Below are 17,019 nucleotides of genomic sequence, written 5' to 3' on the forward strand. Positions count from 1 at the left end.
GCCTAGGGGGTTCTTCGGAAAGCATTGTCCTACATCCACCCCACCCCCCAACACTGTCCCAAAAACTGGGGGGGGGGGGGGGGCTTTGAATATTATATACTTACATACATACACTTTTGGTGCAGGTAGGATTTTAAGTCCTCATACACCATTGTTGGACAGATAAAACATGACATCCTGACAATGGACATGGTAAGAAAATTTCTTTTAAAAGGTATTGTTCTAAAAAGAAGTAGTTTACGGAGCTAAAAGGAGGGCAAGAAGAGAAACATTACGGAGGAAACTCAAACGTACTTTATTAACCATCATCAAAGAAAAAGTAGGGAAAGGCACCCATAGGGACGGTAAGGGGAATACCTGGAAGCGTCGCATGTCTCGTGGGTTACCAGCGTTCTTCAAGCAGTTTTGATTGCACTTCAGGAAAGCCTTGAGGAAAAACCTGCATACAAACACAAGGGGATACACCACGATTACTTTTAACATGCAAGAATAGGGCACAAAGTACCTGAAAACGGCGCATGTCCCTTGGATTGCCCGCATTCTTCAGACAATTCTGATTGCATTTCATGAAAAACTTCAGGAAAAACCTGCAGGGAAGAAACAGCAGAGGCATCAATAACATAGAAACTGACACAACATGAATGTAACATGATGGCTGAAGCTTGGCATTAAAAGATGTAAGTTAATTACAACCTGCAAAATGTAATTACTGGGGGCAGTCTGTTGCATTTGCACTTGATCCCACTCTTATGCAGCATCATGAGTAGACTCGAGGACCTCGGATATTTATCAAACACAAGATTCTGTTGACAGCTGAAGGTATGAAACGTAAGATTGTATATTTCTAGATTTTAGAAAAAAAAGACTGCCCTAAAGACAACAAAACAAAGTCAACAGAACGTACATCAAATACACAACTGTCGTTTCACATGGATCAATTTGGAGATTCCCATACATTTCATCAGCAATGACATCCCAGCCACTGTACCACAATCTGCCTGCACTAAGGGGAAGTATCAATCTAATAATTTTCAATTCAAATCTCAGAGCACCGCCCGATCAGGCTAAGATTATACACCGACCAATAAAAGGGGTCAAAGAATTTCAGAAATTGACATAAAATTGACCTTGCTTGAGTAATTTTTTCAAACTGAAATAGACGTCTATTTTGTAGGCTGCTAAGGAAGGAAACATGTATTTACTTCCTAACATCAGCTGAAGGGGGGATTCGGTAAGTCATACCACAAAATAATATGCATTCAATATGCACATTTAAAATGATCACTGACATTCATTTATCAAAATGTCAGTACCTTTCTGTTTTATGGAAAGCATTAGAACCGTGATGTCATCCAGCGTTGCAATCAAATTTGCCATTTCAATCATGCGCCAACATGAATACATTTCTGTACCAAAATCATTTCTGCGGGTCGTGGCCCTGTTGCACTGGGAAGGATTCTCCACAAAACTTTGTACTATTTTTATTCTTGTTATTCTAATTATATCATAACGGAGGCTACTAATTGGCACTTTGGCTAATAATAATAAATGTGACATAAAAAAAATACAGGTTCTCCACACAGTCAGAAGGTGGGTTAAAATCCTTCATCCCCTTTACTTCTCTACAGCCAACAAGATCCTCTCCTAATGGAAACGCTGTAGAAGAGATTCCGCTATATCGACCGTGCCCACCTCAACAGGTGATGGTGAAATCACTGTTGGTGGGTCTCAAATGGTACTGATGTCTGGGCTCCAGCCCCGGAATTGCTTCAACACCCATCCTCACCCCTGGAGACAACCTTCCCATAAACAGACTTGCCCAACTATGAAATTGTTATTTAACTTCTCTAATTTAATACCGAAAAATAGGCACCTCTTTTTTTTTTTAAGAAGTGGCTGATGAAAATAATTCCTGGAAGAAAAATGATAGCCCTTAGGATTTGGGACATTCGCAACACAAGTCGTACAAGATACAGTAAGTAATGGTACACAGGAGCATCAGCACCCTTCCCATCAATTCTAACACTGCTCTTCCTGTCTTTTGTTGCTAGCTGTGAGTGAGACGTGGATGGTGTGTATTCAGGGAGGGGTCCGGACCCGGGCCACCATTTCCAGGATTTATCGCTGGACAACACCTTCCATTACGAGGCCCTCCGATAATTACAGCCCTTCCATGCTCATCGCTCACGCAGTTTAATCATCAGTCTGTGTGTACTTGGTGGGCAGAGGAGCATCCAGCTAATGCACAGCTCGCTAGCCCCGTACACTCCCATCAAAACCTGATTAGGACCTGGTAAATCATTAATGGGGGCTTGGAGGTGAGCAGGAATGATTACTTCTAATGCATGTGATGTAACTTAATGAGAGGCATGCCTGCAAGCTGCCACCACAAACCATTAGTTTGCCTTGAGAAATGTGCCCACTATTAAGGAAGATAAAGATTGCCCTTTGGAGATGGCTCCGTCTCCATACCACCCCCCTGCTCGGAGGAAGTGGTGAAACGGAGGATCATTGTGCCGGGCGGAAATGTAGCGCCCAGGTAGATGGCACAGATAGTGGGCTGTCTCCCAGAACCCAACACCCTCACAATCACCTAGCCATCAAGCACATCAATTATTCATAGTAAGAAGCATCTAGTTGATGGTACCCTTGTTTCATGATAAAACATCGGGGACAGAAACATGATCCCCAGACTTCCTTCTCCGAAATCGCTAGGTATACACGGGTTGAGCTCCAGGAATAAAACCTAATTCAGGCAGAAGTCACAGGTCCTTAAAACTGCTTCCTTTTTAATCCTCTAAAAGCAGCAATCGTATAAATAATTCAACAATATTGATGGCAATCAAATGAGAGGATGGAATCCAATTTTAATATTTCATGGGTGTTAAAAGTCCTCACACAATGATCTTTATTTGTGTACCCATTGTTACTGCTTCCCCCGATGGCTCTAATATATTTACAAAACCAGTAATGTGGGATGATAGATCGCCTGCAGTTTCTATTAAGATGCATGTGACAGTGTTCGCCCTCACACCAGCCACTGGTGTAATTAACTCTTCCATACACTAAAAAAACAAAACAAAGTACATGAACAATGATTTTAAATGCTTGAATAGTGAAGGGCCAACAATAAAAACCATCAAATATTCTGTCGTCCTCTTATGATGTAAAATTCACTATGAACTATTTAGGGTTTCTTCATATATTATATAAATATTAGGAATTGTCAATGATGTACATGTATTAAGAATTTCATGCCATCCCAAAAAACAGATTTTTGCACTACTGTTTTGCATGATCATAACTTCATTCTCTTTAGATATGGAGAGATGACACTTATTTCTGATAAGTGTATCTCCTCCAATATTCAAATATTGAAGATCCTACAAAGGTATAAAGTACAAAAATCACAGTTTTGCAAGTGACGCCTCCGTGAAAAATGGTCTAGGGGCAATACTGATGGAGCATTTACGGTTAAATAGAGATGCAAACAAGCAAACAGAATTATTGCTTTTGGGCATGTCGGGGTGATAACTCCGGTCTGTACTACTTGTCTCCTGACATGTATATATATGGTGGGTGCTGCCCAGACAGGAGATGGGGAAAATACTATGCTGCGCTCGAGCTATCATGATCTCTAATAAAGAAAAGAGCCCTGCTTGCCAGCAATAATCAGTATCTTTATGGAGAGCTTATTCTGCCTGGGAGCCATTCACCCAACATATGCAGACGTTATCTCACATCAGACCCTCAGCCCCTAACTGCTTCTCTGCCTCACCATCTCCAAATTGCATTTCTCCTCTCTATCACGGTTGTTTATTTGAGCTAACCTTTCAAATAATGCAATTGATTCCCCTCTTTTTCTTGCGTCCATAAATATTGGGTGCAGGGAAAGGCGGGAGGCCGGGATTTTCGCATGATACATGCCAGATCGGATGATGAGTCAACATCCCACCGCCTGACATCATGCGGACGGCTCCATTGGTCTCATGATTCGTCAGACTTGAGCCATCAAACTGGAGCCACGCGGCGACCTCGCATAATACCTGTCTGCGAGCAAATTGGAAGGTAACTTACTTCACTGGCTTCCCCTGCCCACTTTTCTCCCCTCCCACCGCCCGGAGGGAATCCGGCTACACATTTGCCCACTGGAACAACGCAGGTGTGCGGGGCACTTTTCATCGCTGAGTACACTTCCCTTAACCTTAACACCAGGGAGGCTTTCAGAAAATCCTTTGTAAGACCGCATGACACTAAGTGCAGCGAACTAGCAATAATGCAATTACTGCCTCATGTTACCATCTTTACCTCTTTTTGATTTTGAACCCCGATTTTTCTTTTCTCGCCCGTGTCCGCCGCGATCCTTCCATCACATTTATCTCAATTTTGGGGCGGTTTGTGCGAGGGATTTCCCGTGACATTTGAAGGAAGCTCCTGGCTGGTGCTGGTCACCACCAATCAAAGGAACAGATAACGTGCTGGCCTATCTCATCATGTACTTGGCACCTCCTAAATTGTTAAGTATGCCACAATCGATCTACTTATGGCATGGCTTCATTAACGATTCAATAAATCTACTGCTATATCTTCAGAATTAGTCTTCATTGATTTCGGGCAATTTTCCAATTTTGATGCAAATGGGGATACTGACCATTTCAGAGAACAAGTAATTGGCATTTCTTTCAGACAGCAGAATTAAGTCTTTAATTTTTTCTCAATTATATAATTTTTGTTTGAGGCCATTTACAAAAACACTTTGGTTGCGTCATATAAAAAATGTGTTCGCCAGGAGCTTTGCTTACGTTTTCTGCGTAGCACTTACTAACTCGATACGAAGAAGTTTTCTGCAAAATATCTCTATGTAAGCTAGTCAGCTAGTTCAATGACCTAAGTTTCAGTACATTGTCCTTATTGACCATGAGTCTATGTGAGGGCCCACATTCCAAAAGGTGTGGGCAGCCAATTCTGATTTACCATCATTTGTATGGAAAGCCATCTTCTAATCGAGGCGACGACATTTTTGACTACCTTCCTCAATTTAAGTGGAATACAAAGACGGTTCTGCTGAATTTCGCTAACAGCGCTGACGACCCCCCCCCCCCCCATGCAGACCCTCCTATATAATGACATTTCCAGCACTGATGGAATATTGTGAAATCATGGTGTACTGCACTTGAAAAGTCATCAGCTGTTCAAGACACAAAGAGGCCTTTGACTTAATCACTGATCCTCTAGGTGAGATGGTCACATTGATTAACTGTTAGTGACATGTACCAACCCAAGTCCTCCTTGACAGGAGGGGTTAACATGATTAAGTATGGGCATATTGCTGCTCAATTCATTTCACACAACCGTTTCAAACTTCACCCCATAAAAGCACCTTTAGGTACACAATGTAACAGAACTTTTCTATCATTTACTCTCTGACTCAAGTGCTTGCGCTCTCGTTCCAACCACTGAATAAATGGATTTAGAACACACAATGTCATATTGGTAGCTTACCTTGTAGAATCTGTCTATAGAGAGATGTCGAACACAAGTGACAAAGGAATACTTTCTTGGTTCAAACGACAATTCACAACAAGCAAAAGACTTATAATGTCCTTGCTCCAATCTCAATCACGTTGCTTTGACCAACCGTGGCAGTGGACACCGAATAAGTCACTACCTGACCACCACGGCCATTGCCATCACCAACACTCAAAGTTAAACGAAAGATACATAATATGCGGTATTTTTCCACTGCATCTGTGACATACAATAGACAAGAATTACTGGAATAAAAATGTGCATGCTGAAGCAGTAACCCTTGTGCACCTTGATCTTCCACTACATTAATTTTCATTACGACGTCCACACTCTATTCAGAACCCATTACTGCATTTGAGGCTGAGATAACAGCATCAATTTCCTTGTTCCCTATGGTGCTTGCTGCTATCTGCTATCCCCGCTCCCCCTGTGCTTAAAAAGAAGGTCGCTGATCTAAGTGCACAAGCCCCCTAATTTCACCCAGCTCACTTGTCAAAGACTGTAAGAGTAGCCATGGTAAATGGTCCAAGAAAAGGCTAGCTGCTGTAGGCAATTGCAAAAAAAGATTGCACTAATGTTGTTTCTTGTCTCTTTGAACAGATGGAGTTTGGAAGTGACAAGAGCAGTTTGAGTGGTTGTTAAAATCCATATGTATGACACGTTATTACACGATATATTATAGATATGCAAAAAAGTCTTGACACAAATATTGAAATAAAAACTTGATAGGCTTCTTGAAATCTTGGTCACTCTAAGCTTACTCCAAACGCATCCATTCACCCACAAAAACTCAAACCATATCATATATCATATAATAAATGGTCTTGAGAAACAGAGTCATTTTTCAGCCACCTCTGCGAATTGACTTCCTCAAATGTTGCGTATGTGCCAATTTGGTTATGCTACACAATCTTGTACAAGTCCACAAGTTCGATGACTTCCCTTATCATGTCAAAGCTATTCCAATCTCCACCATTCAGCTTTTTAGAGTTTCCGTATACCCCTGAAGGCAGTGATAGCTAATGTCTGCTTTGTTCTCCTAATATCTATGTCTACGAAAAAGTCAAACATCAACCACTGAGCTTTTACATGTTATACTCTTCAACTAAGACCCCATTCACACTCAGAAAAACGATTCGAATAAAACATGTTATCCGAATAAAACTACCCGATCCGAATAAAACTCAGCAGTATGAACGCTCCCAAATCACTTGGATTTCATCGATTCGAATCCCTCGCGATCCACCTCGGGTAGGTAGATAGAACTCCGGGAAGTGGATAAAACTGCGCCGCGGGGAGTCTCGATTCGTACGATTCGGCAGTGTGAACGCGCAAGTGGATAGGATTCTCTTTAAGTGGATAGGATGCAACTTATCAAAGGTGAGTTTGCTCAATTAGAAGTTTTTCTGCCAGTCCGACTCTGAAAATGTTCAAAGCACAATGTTGTTCCACCAATCATGGCTTCGCTCCCGCTCCCAGATCGTTCTGTCTGCCGCTCTGGTGGCGTACATATGAGCTGTGCTACAGCTATCCCAATATGCAGAACACTTTGTCGGTGAAACCTTCTCGCGATCAAAGACCGTCGATTGCGTTCCCTTCTACGACTACAGAACATTCTCCAGAGGAACAACAGCATCAAAAGTTGGTGGATTCCCGCCATTTTGAGCTGCAAGAAATGACGCTACCCTTTGACCTCAACCTAATGTTTCATTCGGATAAGACTGAGGGCGCACTAATCGGGATGCCAAAGACGAGTGTGAACGCAATTTTGGATCGGATAGAATTTTTTTTATTCGGATAAATGTTTTATCCGAATCGTTTTTCTGAGTGTGAATGGGGTCAACATCTTTTTATTTGTCTATTTGTACAAATTTCTTTCATAACACGTCAGGGAAAGTAGCAGACTAGAAATGTGGAAACAAAACGTCAACAAAAGTACATCTTTCACCAATGGATGAGTCATTTCTCATTAGACAATGTAAATTATTCATTGTCTGAAACCTCACACCTTTACAGACACTGCTATTGTGGCTTTTGTCTTGGACTGCGAACTCAGATAATGGTTCCGTACAGACAGCAAGCACAGAAACCATGCACATCAATAACAATGTAATAAATGCCATTGGTAAGATGATTCACATGTAAATATTCACTCATTTTGATGTAAAAAGTGGAGGAGGCACTATTTTGCCAAAACAGACTGCATAATGTCAGTATGGCTGTCTTTCCAGTCTTGTCTTTGTTTCATTTATCCAATGTTTTTCTAGATCTATTTAACTTGATGCAATGCCTTCTTACATTTACATTGCCACATTGAGTCTTTTCCTAATATCAAAACGGGAAGATTCTTACTACAAATGTTAGAAGAGACAATACATTTTTGTGCAAGTATGACCACACAAAGCATAGCCACTAGCCAGATAAAGATAAAGATTGGACTAATCCAATCTTCCTTCCCTGATAACGCCACAGAACACGAACTTTTGACATTGACACACAAAGAAAAAAATGACATCTGTCTTTGTCTAAAAAAAATCCTCCTCTTCTGCAAGGAAAGACAGAAATGTAAACAAGCTGGTTCTGTCTATAAAAGGGAGGATTCTTGACATAGTTGGTACAACCACTTGTTCACGCCCTTCAGATTTATTCCTGTTGCAATGGCTAGATGTCTGTAAGGTTATCTGTTCTGTCTGTCACAATTCCCCTCCGGAGGGCTTCCTAGTCTGGCAGAAAGAATAGAATTGTTGAGCTGTCCCTTTCTGGTCCTAAATTGTCTCATGAACATGGCGTGCATGTGTGTGTATAATACTGGAACTAAACTATCCAGGTAACTATAATCTGGACTCCTGACAAAGTTTCCCAGCCAGACTTACACAATGACTCAAGTTTGCCAAATTTAGTCTGTTTCCCATTTGGCCTTGACAGTACACTGCTGTATCAGCTCTGGCTTTCCTGAAATATCTAAGAATAGCTATATACATGATAACTGCAATACTGAAGAAGGTAAAAATAAATGACTTCCTACTGATTATGTAACGGTTGTTTATAGAGGTACTAGTACTCTTTGTATAGACATAAAGCTTTCTCAACAGCCCTGGAAAAGTTATTCTTCTCTTAAACTGAGCATTCCAAGTGCTACATTTTGTCATAATCTGCAGTATCAATATTACTTTTCAGCTTTATCCGCTGTTATATATTTTCTGCCAAAAGCTTCCCTCCCCCTCCGAAGACTTCCAACTGTACCATTAATACTCTACAAACTACAGTACAAGTGTGTACTACCTTTACCCTCCCATACGATGCTTGTCTGAATTCAAAGCCATGTTTTCCATTATACCTAAAATCCATTCACCATGTTCTTTGACACCTACCGCTCGGTCTACCTAGTCTTGTTCCACACTATTGGCCAAAAAACCCGATGATTTATTTCCCTTCCTCTACGCGACTGGTTCGCCCATTTTGCGAAAGGTGCTGATAGAACGTGGCAACTGAAACCATCTCGACCATCCCAACCCCAAGCAGATGATTAGTGTAACATTAATGTACAATCGCATGCAGCATATTCACCACCCTGGCGCTCTCAACGCAAGCCGGTAACGCTGCATGCTCAGAATACGTTAACGACATTACGCACCATCTTCCCACCCCAGCATGTGGATGCCCCATTATCGCGGGCTCTAATTTATGATTTGATATCAACAAGGTGTATGCATTCAACACACAAGCACCCATTCACCTTGCTCAGAAAATGGGGACCTTGTTATTTTATGTTAGGAGTTCAGAGAGTGAGGTCACGGGGTGATATCCAATTCCAACTTGCTAATGTCCGGTTTTCGCACATTTTGCCAAACTGGCCATGGCGGTGAGTGGCAGGGCCAGGGATCAATGAAAGAGTGGTCACTCCATTATCAGACTCTGACCCTTGCCCAGGCTTCAATGCCAACTAATCAACAAGAGCCTACATAGTATCACCACTCAATCCATTTACCTACCCGACCAATACACCTTCCTTCTCTAATCGCACCTTTTCACAAAAGCCCGCCGACCAAAGAAAAAAAGGACCATCCTCACATCTTCTCGACCAATACTCGATATATAAACTTCAAAGACAATCTTCAGCAGATAATACATACAAGGTATGCTCCAAGGCAGGTTCAGGATTAGAGACATATCTTTAACAAAATTTGATGTTGGTTTTGGGAACTGCATGAGGAGTCCCACACTGGCTTTCATTCACTCATCACTCCCCTATGACTTGCCACATGCCTGCTCTTCTGCCCCGCGGTTTACAGGTGCTTGTAATGGTCCGTCCTCCCCTTTCTCGCTTTTACGTTAAGTGCAGGAATATTGCGTTGCAATGTAATCCACCACCATCATCGCCGGCTTGATGAGTCACTTGTCCAGGAGTGCAAAAGGCGCATATATAATTCCCGTCAACACGACCAAAATAGAACACTTAGCCCTGCTCTCTTTCGGCTAGATGGGAGAGTAAAGAGCTCTCCAGACATCAGGATGAGCAGCATTAAGAGCATTTCTATGAGCAGTCTAGTGTCTGACTAACAAAACAGACTTCCTACTTAGAGGATGGATAAGTCACAATTAGGGCTAAGAGTAAAAAAAAACACAGAAGATGATCCAGTCCTTCAAAGCATCCCAGACATTTATTGCTCCTCTGTTGCTAGTAACTCAAAAAGTAATCTAGTAGAGTTTAGAAGAAAGGCGTGCTGATGCTTAGGGTAACCGATTGCTTTCCCTCTTTTGAAAGTAAAGAAATGTTGTTCGAAAAAAAAGGAGCATTGAGATATCTCGATGGAAACTCTTTGTGACTTACATGAAGAGATCTCGAGGCAAGACAGTGCTTGGGATAACCTGGTTGGTTTCTATCTCTACTTTGTTCTTCTTCTTTCGTGTCATCACTACTTAAAAAAAAAAACTTTGTACAAAAAAAAAAGGACCATCAGTTACATACATGTCAATGGAAACTGTACTTATCACATAAAGACTTTTTGTGGCTACACATTTGTCTTGTATGCAAAATTCGACATGTGGCCCAGACTGCCTCCACCTGTAACACATGTGATTACAATGTGCTTTTCAGCCAACCAATCAGTCACTGTCACTTAGTTCTGCCTTCTGGAGTTGTCACTGAAATTCAGAGGAAACCTGGTACCAAAAGCAACCTGTGGCAAACAGTCATCATCATCACCATGTGGTTGTAGAAGTGAAACTAGTTCTACACTTTCTAGCCTGGTTACCAGACCCCAGCCCGATCTGAAAGTATCATCTCAAAGTATCTATCGTGCAGGGAAAAGATACTTTTGAGGTTGGGGTACAGTGTCCACTGTCTAGGCTACACACTTTCTGCACTACTCGAATACAGGAATAAAAGACTTGGGGGCTATCATACCATATTTTGCCACTTCTTCTTCTTACTCTTAGAATGTTAATGTTTTATGTTTTTCATTTTATTCTATATTTTAGCATCTTTCTTTGTTTTCCTCTCTGGCATTAGATGTGAAATTCTGTACCTGGCAACAGTCCATATCAACATGATATAGGCAGAAAAAATCACATCATTGATAGAGGATTCTAAAAGATCTAGCTCTGACCTATTCCTGCTTACAAACAATGTAACCCAGAACAATAGCAACTTACAGACATAAAGGTGAGCTAATAACACCTTTAGTCCATGGGAATAGAAAGTTGATCTGTATGAAAGACTACAATCGAGAGAAGACCCCCATTTTCAGAAGGTAAGGCCCATTAACTGAAGAGGCCAAATCTCTCGAATGGACCTGGGGTTTACCTTGGTAATTCTTTCCCTATCCAACCTACCTGGAAAATCTTTTAACCACTGGCATGTTTGCTAGACTCAAAGAGTCACTGGGAGGGACTTGAACAAGAATGAAGAGATAGTATAGTGACCAAAGCAAGACTATATACAAAACTACAAACTGGTCTTTTCTTTATCTTATGTTTTCAAATTGTACATGTAATACATTGAATGGAGCACTAAGATCTTGAAAACCCACTTACTGAGAATGATTCATATGTAACTAAAGATATGTACAGTTACAGACTCTACTGGCCTTGACAGAATCAAGAGGCAGTGCCCTGAATTTATCATGGTTTACCCAGGCATTCTTCTGTGATTTCTCTCCCTGATAACGGCACATGTGCTCTTCTAAATAGCTCGAGAATGTCAACAATAATGCTGCAGTAAAATTAACCAAGACTGTCAACTAATCATCACCAACTTCCCCACATTTTGGTTGCTACAAAAGTAGCAATACCGTGAATACAATATTTGCATGGTTGTGGTAAATGTAGTGGCCGTTTGAATATATTTTTTGTTCAGATGAAACTTCTACGCAGAAGAACGAATACAGTATAGAAGGAACGGTTTGCCAGCATCAAATAACCATTCTCTCAAGAGTTCCGAATACTAGTATGTGATTGAATAAAGGATATCACCATTCCCCTACATCATGTTTTTGTGGTCTTACCCTATCTTGCCCACATGTGGTGGTCCTGTTATACTTAGAATCACTCCACAACTTTGTAGCACTCATAGACAAAACTATGATGGGATCTCTCGTTATTAGGAAAGCCAACCCTTCTACAATGGTAAGAATGTGTAGTCAGTTGATTCATACCATTTTAGAAAATAATCTTATCATCATTCCATTTTTCCTAATTTCATTTACCTGAGCCACGCAAAACTGAATATGAACAAAGACAGAATTTGGATATTCAGCTTGCTGTAGTCTACAACAATATCCTGGGTTTATACAAGCTAATCCCCATCTTGAGCCATTTGGTAATTGATAACATGAGACGTCATGCATAAATGGCTCAGGATTTCATGCTAAGAAATCATAACCTCAAAAGTCAGCCACACATGACCAGTTCAACTACGCACTGAGGATCATTTTGTTGGCATGACCAGTTCAACTACGCACTGAGGATCATTTTGTTGGCTATTTCCCAGTTTTGACATAATAAAGTTGACATACAGGGCCTTACAAAAGGGAAAACAAGAATTACATGCTACACTACTGAAAGTTTGTTTGTTAAGTTCATGTCCAGAGGCCAATTGCAAGTACATAATAGAAATACATGTGACAATGGATATACTCTACAGTCTACTTTAAAAAGAGACAACTTGAACACTGGTGTTGACTACATTTTTTGGAAGCAGAGGAAGATGAAAATTCCAATAATTTACCATTTTAATTTTTAACTATTGATTACTACGTAGGAAACAGTGGTGGGAAAAAGACAATCTACTGAAGCTACTGAAATCATCTTTTATTCTATATAAAAATCTTATATTCAAAAATTGTTTCAGAACTTACCACTTTCCTTCCTTTGCAAAGCAAAGGCCCAAAAGCTTGAGCAGTGTTGGGGTTTGTTTACAATTGTTTTTATATGCCAGTTCACACCTACTTGTTAACAATTGTCAGTTGGCTCAGAACTCAAGCACCCATGTAAAGCCTACTTTCCTCTATGGGGACTCCCCATGCTATCAAACCTGTTAGTCTAAATCAAGCCTGCCAACGCAGACAAATTACAAGATAAAAGTGGTGGTCTTCAAGCACATCAGTGGGTCATTTCCCCACTGACACTTCTAGTCTCATGGCTTTAGTGCCTGAAGTTGATTAACTGTTTAAAGTCAAGAAGAACAAGGTAAACATATGATACTGATTGGGTTGAAATGATCCGTTTTAGCCAGATGAACTCCTATGAGGATGTATCCATCTGATTCTAAGACAATATTGACAGTTATGATGACAAACAACTAGGCTGTCTTCTAACACATACCCCCACTGGCCTGCCTGGTGTGATTTGATGTTGCTCTACCACTAGTAACAGGCCCACCTACTGGATGGAGGAACACGATCTATGCTATGCAAGAAGTTTCTAATCTTTACTACAACTGTCGGTCACTTCATCAAAAGTTTTCATTTAACTCTGGCAGTTCTGAGTAACTGGTGCCCCTACACTCCCATTTCAGCCAAAGTTCCCAGAGGAAGAGTAGTGTTACAACTACTCAATGTGTGTGGTTAGCAAAATAAGACTACTACTACTTTTGAACCTCAGGAACAAGATGATATTAGAGAATTGTCAAATATGAGTCTATCAGACCCATTTCTAGGTTTAAAAAGAAAAAAAAATACTACAAGGGATTCAAGGTCCTCAGTCTTACTCAAAATGTACTCATAATAAATCTACAGCATCCATGAAACTTTTGACTGTTTCTGATAAAACTGAAATTTCTTCTCACTTCTCTCAAGGTTCGAACCTATCTTGACAGTACCTAGTCCAACTTGACAATACCAGGTCCGAATAACAAATACCCCTCTATGATAAGGCCCAAATTTGTTATATTGGTTCAGTTCTCCAAACAAAGCTCCATCAGAAACTGCTGAAACCTAATACTATAAAAACCTGGCTGTCCATCATGATAGCTGCCAGTATCCCTGGCCACAGCAGCAAAATCCTTCCACACATGTGTTTTTCATTACAGTGGCCAACCCACCACACAAGCCCCCTGTGAGTTCGGTGACACCTACTCCAATAGGGGCATTGTTTCCAAACTGGGAGCCAAGGGAGTGGGGTGGGAGTACAATTTTCACCAACAACATATAAACAAGGGGATGCCACCATTTGGACTTGTCATGAAACCCAGCACTGGGAAGACACACAGTGAGAAAGTGCACATGGGTGAAGGACATGGACTAGACTGTAAGTTGTGCTGCTTGGCCAAACTTGACAGAAACTAAGGAAAGGTGTGCCATGTATGTCACCAGTAGGCCTGATGGCCTGGAAAGTCCCTTTGAAACTGAGAAAGGGGCTAAACCTTAGATGCTTCTCCCAAAACAGGCCGGCAAAAATGTTGTACAACACAAGCATATAATTGTTCCTCGGAGCACAACATATCAGCGCATGGGTCACACAGGGCTCCAAACAATGGCTGTAGAGTTTCATCTGCTTCTAGGGTTCATTCCTACCAATTTGCTTTTTATCATCTGAGGAAAATCATCAACAGAAATGTCGTTATATCACAAAATACAGTACCCTCTCCCCACCCAGTAACTAACCTCTGATATCATCTTTCCAATAAAAGGAAAGGTGGATCATGTAGACTGGGGACTGCTCTGTTTCTGATTAGTTCTGAGGCCTTCCATCTGGGCAGAACCTCCTAATGAAAACATTCCTTCAATGCATCCTCCCCTTCAGCAGAAAACAAATCTTGCTTGTTATTTTCTTGCATCCTGTACAAGCTTACAAGCTCGACTGACAGAAAAAATGACCATTCCTTTCAAAATTGTACTTTTTGGGTATATATTCATACACTATCATCATATCTTATATTTGAAAAGTAAATGTTAAGCTGTATCGTGTTTTTTTTCCATCAGAAAATATGCCAAGTATCTTCCATAAAATAGTGGTCATTCCCAAGCAAAGGGGGAGGGAGAAGTAACAAAAAGAGTAGACGACCGAATATTGAGTCAATGTTACTTGTTTCGCAATTTAGGCGAACCCTTTCAGACCAGTACAGACAATTGCACCCAATGTCATTATTGTCATACTTGTTAATTGTTCATTATTGTCATACTTGTTAATTGTTCAATCACAGACAGAGCTAGTCTGAATAGTTTATGATCATTTTTTTTTTCAGTAGGGGTTGGGGGAGGGGGGTCATGAGTCTCCAGTAGAAGCTAATGAAGTCCTTTCTGGTTGGATGAGTTTGCCATTGGGACTGATAGCAGTGTGTGCTGGGGCTTGGCTGAGAGAACAGCCATGGTGCAAGCCACCATTATCTGCTGTTTGACAGGGACACAGATGTGATAACAGCCACAGGAAGCACTATTCCCATTAATTATCTCGACTTTTTAACAGCTTGGCCTAAAACCCAGATGACATTTTCCTCTACATCCGTCCTCCAATCTTGGAAATGTATAGAAGTCACCAAACCGTGAAGGGTTGACTAAAAAAACATTCTCTAGTATGTGTTGTGATAACATAATAATATCAAATTGCTCACTTCATGCAACAAAACTTGTCCAAAGCCATTGTTATGACACACAGACCGACATACATTTGGTAATTTCCTTGCTGAACAATTTTATCAAGATCGGGAAAATCGAGATTAACTCAAGTAGGGCCTATAATTGTCCGACTTGGAAATAATGCATTAATATTGGCTAGGTTATTGTTGTGGAAAAAATGCTGTCATGAATATTCATCCGCTCGTGATTTAAGACAATTTCTATTCAAAGTAGGCTGTCCTGTTCAGATAAAATAACAAAGACAGGAGGGGGGTAAAATTATCTGTGAAATGCAAATCGTAGACACCCCACCCTCCCTGAAACTGGAAATACAAGGATACATGCAAAGCAGTTTCATTACATGAAAAAGGTGCATGGGGGGAAAAATGGCTTTCCTATTGTTCCACCAACACAGCAGGAGAGGTGAACAAAAGAATACCCAGATATACTATTTCTTCCATGTATAAATATCCTGTAGTCATGGTAAAAAAAAATGGCAACAGATCTGAGAGAATATTCAATTTTTCCCACTGTGTACTAAACTGGAATATAAAGAAACATTGGATAATCCAACAACCTAATTTCCCAATCCAATTTGATGATTGCTTTATCCTGCCATATCACACACAGCCTTCTCAGGTGTCCAAATCTAATATGTATGTTGTGGTGGGTACTGGAGTCCACACAATAGGAACTGAGATTTGCCTTTTCTGGTGGCATAGCCAAGTTGTGACAGGTTGTAAAAAGAAAAGCCAGTGTCACATGCCAATGACATAACAACGTTACAATACAAAGTACCGGGAGGAGGGCATGTAACAATACGTATAGCCCGAGGAGAAATGTTCAAGTGGGTACTTAGAAGTCAGGAAGCTGGAGGGCTGTTTGCAGTGTACATAGACATGGTTAATGTTGTCAGTTCCACATAAACAAAGGAAGACAATTCCAACTGTATACTGGAGAAAGCCAGATTTGATGAGGAGTCAGCACAATTGCATCCTTAACAGCCCATAAACCATTTTTACGTGCGCGGAGCAATTAAGTTCCCTCACCTGCTCCCCGCACCATGCATTATCAAAATAGTGCTCAACAAGCTAATGACTCCACCACAAAAGGACTCTAATACATTAATAATGGTAGCATGCAAAGGGAGGGAGCCGACTTTATGTTGGCCCTCCCGAAATGGACAGGGGCAACCTCAGACCTTTTCAGATGGCTTTTAAGCAATGGATTTTGGCGGGCTCCTTTGAATGCTGGCTCAACAAGTGAGCTGGCTTAATTCCCTGGTGATGGATTTGGTTGGTATGGAAGGGTGATAGGCCGCTCTCTGCTCTTTAAAAATTGATAAGACATTAGAGCTGGGGCGTCCTAGATTTCTCTCCAAGTAAACAATCAACACCAAGGCACTGCTGGAGATCCTTAACTGGCAACGGAAGCA

At 41.0% G+C, this 17,019-nt stretch overlaps 1 protein-coding gene across 13 annotated transcripts in view; it reads right to left on the reverse strand.

Annotated features, from left to right (window-relative positions):
- The window catches only part of LOC118413005 (transcription factor COE3-like), an 86,118-nt gene that overhangs the window by 35,367 nt on the left and 33,732 nt on the right, over positions 1-17,019 (reverse strand). For 8 of the 13 annotated variants that reach the window (XM_035816110.1, XM_035816109.1, XM_035816112.1 and 5 more), the window contains one exon: positions 358-439. In XM_035816110.1, coding sequence (XP_035672003.1) covers positions 358-439 — 82 coding nt within the window. Of the gene's footprint in view, positions 1-357; positions 440-505; positions 588-17,019 lie in introns of all 13 variants that reach the window. The other 5 variants (XM_035816117.1, XM_035816106.1, XM_035816114.1 and 2 more) reach the window with 1 other exon arrangement.

This window comes from Branchiostoma floridae, chromosome 4, assembly GCF_000003815.2.
Source record: "Branchiostoma floridae strain S238N-H82 chromosome 4, Bfl_VNyyK, whole genome shotgun sequence".
Lineage (NCBI taxonomy): Eukaryota > Metazoa > Chordata > Leptocardii > Amphioxiformes > Branchiostomatidae > Branchiostoma > Branchiostoma floridae.